The 12,723-nt window shown below is 37.3% G+C and overlaps 1 protein-coding gene across 1 annotated transcript; it reads left to right on the plus strand.

The window, feature by feature from the left end:
• Window positions 1-1,377: 1,377 nt before the first annotated feature.
• PDK4 (pyruvate dehydrogenase kinase 4) lies at window positions 1,378-12,155 on the plus strand. Its single transcript, XM_007939790.2, has 11 exons — window positions 1,378-1,507; window positions 2,409-2,550; window positions 3,943-4,014; window positions 4,751-4,935; window positions 5,098-5,184; window positions 5,613-5,690; window positions 8,224-8,300; window positions 10,055-10,153; window positions 10,350-10,460; window positions 10,751-10,864; window positions 12,012-12,155. Exons 1-11 carry the CDS (start codon window positions 1,378-1,380, stop codon window positions 12,153-12,155), a joined length of 1,239 nt encoding a protein of 412 aa, XP_007937981.1.
• Window positions 12,156-12,723: the final 568 nt, after the last annotated feature.

The following is a 12,723-nucleotide window of genomic DNA, read 5'->3' on the forward strand; positions in this document are numbered from 1 at the left end:
GAGGCACCTGGGAAGAAAGGCCTGGAGAGCTCCTGAAAGATGACAGCCATTGGGAACCCTAGAGAGTCCTACTCTGAAACTCAGGTGTTGGGCATGAGTTGGAATCCACTCCAAGCAAATGTGCTTTTTTTTAAAAAAAACAAAACAAAACAAAACAAAACAAATAATGAGTAGCAACTAACTGTACAAGCAGGATAGGAATCACAAAGAAGGCTCAGACATGGTCCCTACCCTGATCTCCTTGGGGTAGGAAGGGGTGCTGAGAGGGAAAATGCAGAACATAAATGCTACAATGGAATTTCATGAGTGACAAAGACCATGTTTGGAAGGAAAGGACAGAGGTGATCTGGGAAGACTTCTTGTAGCAGATCTGTGTGCTAGATATTTAAGGTGGAATGGAATGTCCTAGGTAAATATTTGGACTAAAGGCATTTCATACTGGGAAACAGGATGAGCAAATTCTCAGGATAAAAAGTTGCATCAAACTGACAAATTGATTCCCTTTGGTTTTTGTTTGTTTTTATTTACCAGAGTTAAACATAATGAGGAGAATATATTACCGAAGACAAACAAAGCGATGTTTTGTGTTTGTGTTTTGTTTTGTTTATCGTCACAGGGAAAGGTACATACATTTGGGCAGCTCTTCAAATCTCAGCAAATGTAACTTCCAGTTCCTGCCGTGTGCTGTTCGTTCCTGGAGAGACGCCCGGAGAACGCTACTCGCTTCCTCGCCCAATGGCAAAGAAATGCATACTTTTGCATGCAGCCAATTGGTTACTGTAAAAGGCCCGCTCCGCGCACGGACAAATGAGTACCCGGAGCCCAGATTCTTGGAAATAGTTTATCCTCAGGAATTCGTGACTTTGAGAGCCTCGGACTCGTAAACAAGGACGAGTCTGGGCGGGACCTGGGACCCTGTCCCAAGCTGTTGATCTGGAGCCCACTCAACGTGCCCCAGCATGGCCTCGTCCCACCCGGGCCCCTCATAGCCCCAGGCAAGGGTCAAAATAACTTCTCAAGTATCCCGGCTGGGGCAGGGCCCAAAGTTCTTTTCTGAACTAATTGGCGCAGTCCCAAATTTAGAACGCATTTCCAAGTCCCAGTGACTCCGCCCAGTAAGGGGTGGAGGAAAAGTGCTGGGAGACATAAAACAGCTGCAAAAGGCTGGAGTTTCAAGATGCGAACTTGACTCTCGAACTGCTACAGCTCGAGAACGACTGACTGCTCGGCTCTTCCAACCCGCGACACTATAGAACTAAGCCAAGGTCGTAGTAGTAAGCTCTCCAGCCCACCTGCCCTACCCCAACACGGGTTTTGCTCGGGGCAGGCTTCACCTCTGAACCTAGCCCCAGCCTCTGCCTGGCTCCGTGAGTCAAGATGAAGGCGGCCCGATTCATGATGCGCAGCGCCGGCTCGCTGAGCGGCGCTGGCCTGGTCCCACGCGAGGTCGAGCATTTCTCGCGCTACAGCCCGTCCCCACTGTCTATGAAGCAGCTGCTAGACTTTGGTGAGTGGGGCTCAGGGTCCGGGCGGGAGCGCTGGCACTGGAGAACTGCCTAAACTTTCAGTCGCTGGACCTAGGGCGCGTGCGTGTGCGTGTGCGTGTGTGTTTGTTGGGTGGTAGGAGGTGTCTTTGCTAAGGCAATTGAGGTCCGTTTTGCTATTGAGCCCCAGAGCCGCAACGCCTGCCACCTTGCCCTTTCCTAGATTTGGGTGCTTTTTGACAGTGCCCCCAGGCAAAGTCACCTGCAGCCCCACTGATGCCTGCTGGTTTGACCTTATCTTTCTTTTTTTCTGTCCAGAGCTTCCAGTCAAAATAGTTTTTGCTCTTGGTAACCATTTAACAATAAACTGGAAACTTTCTTTATCCTCTTCTCAACAGCATAGTACTTTTTGGAGATTATAGCTATATCTGTATATATACATGTACAGATTTCTTATCTTTTTCTGCCATCATTTTCCATATATTTACATTACTGCTGGACACACTTGCTGCGACAATAGGGAAAGTTTCCAGGGTTTAAATGTGATGTTATTTATCATTAGTCTGCAAGCATCACAACTCCCACCCCACTTTTTTATCCTCCCACCCCAATTTCACGTCACGTAGTGGAAGTTGTGTCGTTCACATTGCACTTTTATATGACTATTAAAAGTTGTGGGATATTTTGACTTCTTGGAAAAGAATCTCCTTCAAACAGAGAAAACAATAATTTGTTTATATTGATCCCTTAAGAAAGGAAAGAAAAAGACAATGAAGATACCTGCCTCTCAATTATCTATAAACAGTAACCCATCTAAGGACAAAATATTATTATGTGTGTGTGTGTTCGTTATTCAATAGTTAATGTTATTCAAATATATCACTTAGCCATATTTAAAAATAAATAAATAAATATTTGTTGCAGGTTCGGAAAATGCATGTGAAAGAACTTCTTTTGCATTTTTGCGGCAAGAATTACCTGTGAGGCTAGCCAATATCCTAAAGGAAATTGATATCCTCCCTGATCGATTAATAAATACTTCTTCAGTGCAATTGGTTAAAAGCTGGTAAGTGGTAAACCCTTCTGAAGCAGTCTCTAGTTTTAAGACAGTTACCTCATTATGAATATATTACCATCTAATTGGAAAACAGGTGATCTGAGCAGAAAATACTTCAGAGAAATGTAAAGAGTTTTTTTTTTTTATTATTAACATAGAGTTAGTTATCATCAGGACAGTTACAAAGCTATAAACAAATATATTACCCTGAAAAAATTACATACTTTTACATTATCCTTACTTCCAGAAAAAATATAGAAATACACCATATTCTGTTTTAATTTCATATTATAAATAATGAAAGACAGAGTTTGATATTGCAAAAGGAATCTTATGCCTAACAGCTAATGTGAATGGCTACTATTTAGAGAAGGCTAATCTTTGTTACTTATAAAGCAGTTCACAGAGTGAGCTCAGGATTCAAATCCTGACCTGACCACTTCTTAGATGTGGGACCCTTGGCAACTATCTTAAATGGTTTGTGCCTCAATTCCCCCATATATTATAGAGGACACTAAAGTATCTGCCTCAAAGAGATGTTTGAGTGTAGTCCAAGGAGGTAATTCATAAAAAGAGCACTTAGAGCACTACTTGGCACAGATCTGGGACTTACTCGGTGTCAGTTATTATCATATTCGTTTTACGAGTAAGAATACTGAGATTGAGAGAGGGTAGCTAAACCCAAAGGAGATTTTCAGAGAACAAAGACAGGATATACACTATAGCATCTCACACAAGAGCTTCACCCTGATCTACCGACTGACTGCATAGCTTTTTGTCCATTACTTCAAGAAATATGTGTATTATGTACCCTTAAAATGATTATGATCAAAAACACATCTCATCCACAATTTTTATTGCTACTTTCAAGACTTCTGCTGTTCTACAAATGAGTGTAGTAGGAACAACTAAGAAAAAGTTATTTCTGAGTGTTTTTGGTATAAGAAATGTAAAATTTTCCAAACAAAAAAGTCAAAAAACTGCATACTGACCTGGAAGCACTAAAGAACATAAATTTTAAGTTACAAAGTTGAGAAACATAAATTTAAAGTTAGAAAATTGAGGATTAAAAGTTGTACCTTTCTTTTCTTTTTCTTTTTTCTTTTTTTTTAAACTTACTGCTCTCCAAATGTGTTAGAGGAGAATCTTAATTTTAAACATACTGCTTACTTTCTCTTTTCAGAGTATTGGAAAAGAACATTTTATTTTCAGCTGGAGGTTCAAACCCACCAGCCACTCCTCAGAAGGAAGGTTGGGCAATCTACTTCCATAGAGATACCACCTTGGAAACCCAAAGAGGGATTGCTATGAGTTGGGACCGACTCTACAGCAGTGGGTTTGGTTTGCTGGTTTTTCCATCTATTCAATTTTAAAACTTAAAGCACATTTGTCACTTTACAGGTATATCCAGAGTCTGATGGACTTGGTGGAATTCCATGAGAAAAGCCCAGAGGACCAGAAAGCATTATCAGAGTAAGCGAGCTTTATGCATTGGAATATTTCAAACTTCAGTGATTTCTAAACATACTCCTAAGATTTTAGAACTATAGGAAGTTTAAGCCCTGAAAAATAAATTAACAACACTCTTCAAGATAACAAGTTATGGCTCACTGGTTTTTCAGAAGTGTGGAGGTATAAGGCATTGAAAATGATGCTCAGTATGAACAAGGGTAGAGATCTTGATTTTTTTACTTAAGGAAATCTCATTTTACTATAAAATTTAGTCATATGATTAAACTTGCAAGAAGATTTACTATTATATGACATTAATACATTTCAATGATCTTGGAGACTAAACATTTTCTTTCAAAGTAAGTTTCTAGTTATCTAAATATCAATCTTTTCTAAATATGACAAGAAAATTTTGAAATTTTTATCAGGGTGATATTCTAGCATTGATCTCAATATTAATTTTTAAAGAGAAGAACTTACTAACATTTAATGAACACCTATCATGTATGCTTCCATTATAGAGCTAGATTATTTTTGCACGTAAGCTAGAAGCAAAAAAAAAAAAAAAAGAACTTTTTCGTCTTCTTTACTATAGTGGAAGAATCTATAGTAAGAACCCTAATAACCTTGATATTTAATCATTTGATTTGTTAAGATAGGTACTAAAAAGACCTTACACCTTCTTTGAAGTAATTGATGGCATATAAGTGAATGAAACTTAGTTGAGCTTTCACTAATTATAAATGTTACGGCTTAGTTTTGTAGATGCACTCATCAAAGTTCGAAACAGACACCATAATGTAGTCCCTACAATGGCACAAGGAATCATAGAATATAAAGATGCCTGCACTGTTGACCCAGTCACCAATCAAAATCTTCAATATTTCTTGGATCGTTTTTACATGAACCGGATTTCAACACGTATGCTGATGAACCAACACAGTAAGTTAACTCATTGTGATCGTCATATATAAAGATGGGGGTAGAATATGAACTATACTATAACTAGATATTTTACTAATTGTTGGGTCACAATCTTTCTTGTGGGGTTCTAATAATTATTATCCTGATTTTTAGACATTTTTTGTTTTTATTTTTTGACAGTTCTTATATTTAGTGACTCACAGACAGGAAACCCAAGCCACATTGGTAGCATTGATCCAAACTGTGATGTGGTGGGAGTGGTCCAAGGTAATGTCAAGATTTTTGCCTTTCCCTTATTGAACATATACAATATTTGATTAATGTATTTATGATTGAGGTGACTCTTTGAATAAGTTTATATTTTTATAAAAACTATCATCAAAGTTCATTGCTTTTGAGAGTTAGGATTTTAAATATTCATTTATAATATTATAAAAGATCCAAACATCAATGGTTAATATGCCACAGTCTTCTATATTGAATTGGATTTCTGAAGTATGTATATTCTCTTGTTGCTGTTAGATACTGTCTTAAATTTTCCTTCAAATATTTTAATATTACAAAGGCATTTTTTTCTATACATACTGTGGTGAATATTTTAGATTAAGTGTAGTATAACATGCTGAAGATCATTTGAGAATTTTAATTAGCATAAATCCATTGCGTCGTAATGAAAAAATTTTTTTCTATTCTAGATGCCTTTGACTGTTCAAGGATGCTTTGTGATCAGTATTATTTAACATCTCCAGAATTAAAACTCACACAAGTGAATGGTAAGCTATAAATAAAATATATTTTAATGTAGGCAAAATACAATATTCTGCCCCCCCAAAAAATAATCTCACTGTCGTTGAGTTGATTGTGACTCATAGTGACTCCTCCTTGGATTTTTGAGGTGGTATCACTATGGAAGTAGATTATCCAATCTTCTATCTGAGGAGTGTCTGGTAGGTTTGAACCACTACCCTTCTAGTTAGCAGTTAAATGCCTTTGGCATTACACTACCAGAGCTCCCAAAGCAACTTCAGTACTCCTTTTTTCCCTTCTAAACTTGTCTAGAATTTGTACACATTTTTTTTTCCTGAAGCCAAGTTTCTTTTTAACTATCCCAACTGGGAAGTTAAAACTGAGCATATTCATTTGCTAATGATGATTTAAAAAGAAGAACGAGTTGAACAAATAATTTGGGATTTAGAGTAGCAACTAGCTTACTAAATCAAAATGCCTACAGAATATGGGGAAATGAGGAGGCCAAAAGTCAGGGGGAGTCACTGAGCAGTGGAAATCTACTTCTAAAAAGGTGACTCATAAGACCTGGAAATAGAGGTCTTTAAATTGTACTATGAGTATATACTACTATTTTGGAAGCAGAACAAACATCAGAAGCTTCAACTCTATGTTACCTGAAAAGACAAAGTCTTCCTACCCTGACTGTAGTGATTACATGATGAATTCAAGGCATTATTTTTATCTTACTCTATTTTGTTCTAGAAGACAGTTGTATCTCAAAACTGCTTAATTTACTCAAATTGGAATAATCTTCTCCTTTTCATTCAAAGTAAACATCTTTTCTAATAAATTTGAATAGGAACAACATTTGTTGATGGTCAGAATTAAAATCAAGTAGTTTGTGGTGTAGTGCCTAAGGCATTTGACTGCTAATCAGAAGGCTGGCAGTTCAAACCCACCAGCCAATCCTCGGAAGGAAGGTTAGGCAATCTACTTCCACAGTGATACCACCTCAGAAACCCAAGGAGGGGTTGCTATGAGTTGGATCCTACTTGCCAAAGAGGCGGGGAAGCCACATCTTCTGACCTCCTCTAACCCCCCAAGAGGAAGACAGAATCACCATCAGCAGCCCAAGACCTATTCCTGTGAGGCCAGACATGATGCCTCCCTCCAGCCCTTTGAGGAGCCCTGACACCAACCTTTCCTTCCACAGCACCCACCACCTCTCTACTGGGTTCGATAATTCGCTGCAGTGGCCACACAGAACTCACAGATTATGGGGATTATTAGGGAAGCACCAGGCTACAATTCAAGTTCAGGAAAAACACCCAGTCGCTCTCAGCCCACCGTCTCTCAGGCAACAGTGTCTCTCCCAGCAGTGTGTGTCTCTCAGTGTCTCTTTCTCAGCAGCACATGTCTCTCAGGAGGGCGTTTCAGCAGCACGTCTTTCTCAGCCAGCAGTCAGAGAGACTCCTTCTGCTTCTAGGAGAGCTCCTTTTGAGCCTGGCAGAGTGGCCAAACTAACCAATCATAACATCAGAATTCTAAGCACCTGAGAGAGAGTGAACTTCCCAGAACATTGCTTTGTGCCACTCTCAATAGAAATACCCCAGGTGGATAACTTTAACAATCAGGAGCTCCTCAGTTGCTCATGGCAAATTCCACCACAGAGTTTACAAAGACTTATGGCTAGAAAAGCCATACCAGGTAATTTACTACCCCACACTACTCCACGGTAGGGAGTGAGTTCAAATTAAGAGAGTAGCCTAATTCGTAGATTTTAAGTATACAAATGATGAGTGAAAACTAAACTAATAGTACAAGTTGAGTACAGAAGTACAAGTAGAGATTGAAAAGTATCTCTAAGCATGAAGAGAGTTGTTGCATAACACATGTAGATAAACTGCTTGAACTGTTTGATCAAATAAAGAGAGAATTATGGCAGACCTTATGTTTTCTGACTCATACTTTGCCAAAGCCTGGGATGCTGAAGAATATACTTTTTTCTTTTGAAGCAGTATTCACTATGAAGTTTTTGTGTCTCTATTTTCTTTAGCCTTTTGGTGAAATTTAAGAATATTTAGCATTGAAGATTTAATGTTTGGTTGGTATAACTGTTTAGAATAATTCAATGTGTTATTTGCTTTGACAATAGAAAAATTATAGCTAGTATAATTTAAGTTTTACACTATAAACACTTATAGTAATTTTTTCTTTTCTCTTGAAATTCATAAAAGTTTAACTTTGGAATTGCCTAGTATGAAAATATTGTAAATAGGAACAACCAATGTAATCTAATTTATAGTACTGTTGTTTTATACTCCATCTTTATACATTTGCAGAGAAATGCAAACATTAATCATAGAGCAATAGGTAGCAACTGTAAAGGCATTTTTAAAATAACCCTACTGTATTTACTGTTTAAGTGGGAAAGCTCTAGGGTAGGAGTAGGATTTTAGGGTGGGGAGTGTGGAAAATATTCCAGCACTGAGTTTAAAAATATCAATCAAATATATAGAGAGATTTATTTTAATCAAATATTTGCCTCCCAATTCTAAATGAGTTTTATTTTTCTAGGAAAATGCCCTGGCCAACCAATTCACATTGTGTATGTTCCTTCTCACCTTCATCATATGCTCTTTGAACTGTTCAAGGTATGAGACTTCACAATAATTGCAGCTTTGTCTTTAAAAAAAAAGTCACTGGATATATTTCTATTTCCTTTATCGTTCCCCACTAACTAAGAGCCTTACTGCCTTCTCCCAAGCATGTGTCTGTGCTCTTAAGAGAAAGAAGCCACGTTTATTGTTTACAGGGAACTTGCCGCGCACTGCAGCAATATATTTGTGAATGTACAATTATGATTCATGTTATTGCAATGCTTTAGAGCTGAGAAGATCTTCCCATTATTTGTCCAGGTGTCCAATAAAGCCCTGATCATTCATGCTTTCATTAATGAAGGTCATGGGGTGAGTGCTTCAGTGAATGAGGCCTTGTTCCCTCTACCCCCACAGGCTGGTCCAGCTCCAAACCCAGAGTCTTAGATCCAGAATTACTGAGTCTCAAATATACTCAAACGACAGCCAATTACTTCAGTGATCTACTTTAAAGTGCCTATGACTCACCTGGGGATTTTGTTAAAATGGAGATTGTACTTCAGTAGGCCTGGAGGTGGGGAGGCTGAGATTCTGTATTTCTAATAAGCCAACAGATGATGTTGCTGATCCAGAGTCCATCCTTGCTGTAGCAAGGCTGTAACGCAGTGCTTCTCAAACTTCCGTGTGCATTAGACTCACTTGGAAGGCTTGTTAAAACACAAATTTTTGAGTGTTGCCCCTAGAGATTTTGACTCAGTAGGTCTGAGAATTTGCAGTTCTAACAAACTCTCAAGTGATGCTAAGGTTACTGGCCTGGGGTAGTCAGATGCTAAAAATCAAAGCCTCTGATGAGTTCTGAGACCAAACTAAAACCCTGATCTTACATTAAAAAGTAGAAAACCAACTGAAGCTTTGCCATGCCTCCCAAGAGTCCTAAGGGCTGGAAGCAAGTAAGTCTAAAGCCAGTGATATTTGACTTTAATTCTGGTATAAGCCTTTCCAAAACTTACTATGTCCTAACTTATTCTAATATTGGTGCAATGAGGTATTAGTTGTACTGCAAACATAAGATCTGTTTTCCTTCACTTCAGCTAAAGGTTGGAACCAAATACTATATAGAAACCAAAAAGCAGATAACCTGTCAGAAGAAGGTTAAAGAGGAAAATGGATTAAATAAACCAAGACTTTATTTGTATGAGATTCATCCAGTTGGCTGAAAACTTATTTTAATTTCTTCTGTGATAGTTTCTTTGATTTATTTTTAAATTGAATAGTGCAACTCCGAGTTATTTTGCCAGATGATAATCAAATGCAAATTGAAATTTAATTTAGAATTATTTACTGGCCTTTTAAGTAGTAACAACCTTTCCCCAGCAAATTTTATAAAAGCTAACAAATTAGTTCAATAATTCACTGTTCATTTGTTATGTAATAGCTTTTGGTGCTTGGATGTAAAATGTAATGGAATGGCAGAAAAAGGAGAGCTAGGAAATGTACTATAAAAAACAATTTCTTCATTTAAGTTAAGCTTACAAATAAGAATTTGACAGCCAGCAGAATTGTTTTTCCATTAGACATTACTCCCAGGAGCCACATTACATGGTAAATGAGTATTTTTCATTACACATTCACCATGACATGTTCATAACTGGCTATTTACAAAGTTATTTTACTACTAGGTTAAAAAAAAAATAAGGACTTTGAATTACCCTTTGTGCTGCTTTTATTTTAAACATTAAATATACATATATTTATTGAAATATATATTCATTCTTCTGCCATTGAGTTTCTTGTGGTTTTGTTTTCTGTAGAATGCAATGAGGGCAACGGTTGAACACCAGGAAAACTGGCCTTCCCTTACACCAATCGAGGTGATTGTTGTCTTGGGAAAAGAAGACCTTACAATTAAGGTAACTATTCTGTTTTTCTTTTGGGTTCTCTTGAGATAATTAAAATGAGTTAGTAAGAATAAAGATCTCTGCTTTGGTAGTAGGTCAAAGTCATGTCTATGAGGTGACTTTTAAAGTAAGAAAACATATTTTTTTATGTGCACAAATACATGTTGTTGTTTATGTGTAGGTCTGATGCCTTGTTTGTTTGTTTAAGATTTCAGACAGAGGAGGTGGTGTACCACTGAGGATCATTGACCGCCTCTTCAGTTATACATACTCTACTGCACCAACGCCTGTGATGGATAATTCCCGGAATGCTCCTTTGGTAAGGCCATTTAGATGACTAAATTCATCCCAGATGCATAAGGCAACATAAACAGGGATTACAGAGAAATATATAGGCAGGTAAATCAATTTAGGTAAACTAATGTGAGATATATGAGAAAGAATGATAAAGCAAAATAAAAATGGTGAACCAAATCTACAAGAGATGTTTGATGGGAAGCAGAAGATATTTATCTAGGTTCTAGGATGTCAATATCAGTGAGGATAATGAATCCTCAGTACATTTTGTCACATGAACTTCTTTACCAATAACTAATATTTCCTTTCTAGGCTGGCTTTGGTTATGGCTTGCCAATTTCTCGTCTTTATGCTAAGTATTTTCAAGGAGATCTGAATCTCTACTCTTTGTCAGGATATGGAACAGATGCTATCATCTACTTAAAGGTAACATTTGTCTTCAACAGAAAAATAATATTTCTAAAGATTGCTCTTTTACAGGTCTAAGTTCGATGGTCCATAGTGCATTCCCTAAACTGAGTTAATGAGAATAAGGACCACAAGTCATTTTACATTCTGTTTGGATGTTTGTAAATATACTACTTAATATAGCTACTTACCAAAGAGGAAGCTAGAACAGGTTACCTGCCTTTGGTGAAGCAAAATTGTTTCCCAAGAAGCAAGTTACCAAAGTTTTAGAGTGAGGAAATCCTCATGTGAACTTTTTAAAGCAACTCCTTTTGATATCTGTGAGAATAGCTGCACTTGTGTGTTATTTAAACTTGTGGGAAATACATGTTAATCATGTTCCAGTCTAGAAGACAACAGATACCAAGATACCCAAGACCTTAAGCTGACCTTATTAGAAAAACAGGAAAAGGAAACCTAACTACTCACAAGCTGTCAGTGGGATGCCAGGCATTTCCTGTCTAAACTGTAAAACTTGGTACATTGTTTTTTTCAATTTCTGATAATGCCTCAATTTATTTGTTAAGGTCAGTGTCTTGATTCTGTTAATCATTTGCCATCTATTTCAACTGTAAATACATTTGCAAATATTAGCAACTAAAACATTGAGCTTCCAGGCTCCCATTTTGTACATTGAAATTATTTGCCAAATAGCCTTTGACCATCTGGATTAGTTAATATGTTCATTTCTTAAATAAGCAAAGTCTTTAAACTATTGGAAAAGAGCTTTTTTGTAGATTAATAGATCAGAATAGGCTTCTCACTTTATCACAGATACAGAGGCTTTGCCTGTAAAGAATGGCTTTGCTATTCAACTCTATCATATCCTCAATATCCAAACAAGGGGGATGCGTAAAAATCATAACTTATTATTTATAATTGGATGTTCATGATTTCAGCCACTGTGGCTGAATTGTGGTGCTAATATTTATTTTTTTTAATTTTGTTTCCCACAGTGCCTAGTACACTGTGGGCTCTGGTGTCTCTTATTACTAAATCAATTAAAAGAATGCATTTGAACACTTATATACTTATACCCTTTCACTTATTTTATATAATCACATCAAGTATAGGTTATGGCATGAATAATTTCTTTGGTCTGATTTTTTTTCTTGCCTTCTTTCAGGCTTTATCATCCGAGTCTATAGAAAAACTCCCAGTTTTTAACATGTCGGCCTTTAAACATTATCAGATGAGCACAGAGGCTGATGACTGGTGTATCCCCAGTAAGGAACCAAAGAACCTAGCAAAGGAAAAAGTGGCTGTGTGAAGAAGGATACTCGGGACACTTTAAGGGATCAGAGTGCTTCTACATCAGTGCAGCTTCCTGAACGTTCACATGCAAACTCGTCTTTCCTAAAAACAAGCAGCAGCAACAGAAACTCCTGAATCAAAATATGGATCAAGGAGGAATGAGGCTCATTTTTGTGACATAGGAGAGCATAGTACACTACTACAGGAGTTAACAGAAGGCCAAATCTGTATTTTACTTCACTTAGAACATCTCATGAGTTTCTAGCAGACCCTGAAGAAGAGATAGTCCTCAGATTTCCATCTCTTTAGGACTAGGAAAGGGAATTAATGCAAACACATAGGTTACCAATGTCAGTATACTGAGATTGTAGACCTCCTGTTGATGTCATAAGATAATGGTGTTTACTGAATATCACGTGTCAATATAATAGTATTCTCCTGTCATTCAAAGGATTAGGGCTGAGTTTATATTATATGATTAGAAATGTATGTAAATGTACATCTTCTGTCTGGTAGCGTAGTGCCTAAGGCACTTGACTGCTAACCAGAAGGCTGGTGGTTCAAACCCACAGCCACTCCTCGGA

The sequence above is a fragment of the Orycteropus afer genome, unplaced genomic scaffold, assembly GCF_000298275.1.
Source record: "Orycteropus afer afer isolate SDZICR_OR568_19922 unplaced genomic scaffold, OryAfe1.0 scaffold00063, whole genome shotgun sequence".
Taxonomy (NCBI): domain Eukaryota; kingdom Metazoa; phylum Chordata; class Mammalia; order Tubulidentata; family Orycteropodidae; genus Orycteropus; species Orycteropus afer.

Coding starts and splice junctions, on each gene's coding strand:
- PDK4 (XM_007939790.2), top strand. CDS start 1,378: ATGAAGGCGGCCCGATTCATGATGCGCAGCGCCGGCTCGCTGAGCGGC. Junction 5,185..5,612: donor TGTGGTGGGAGTGGTCCAAG/GTAATGTCAAGA, acceptor TTTCTATTCTAG/ATGCCTTTGACTGTTCAAGG. Junction 10,154..10,349: donor AAGAAGACCTTACAATTAAG/GTAACTATTCTG, acceptor TGTTTGTTTAAG/ATTTCAGACAGAGGAGGTGG.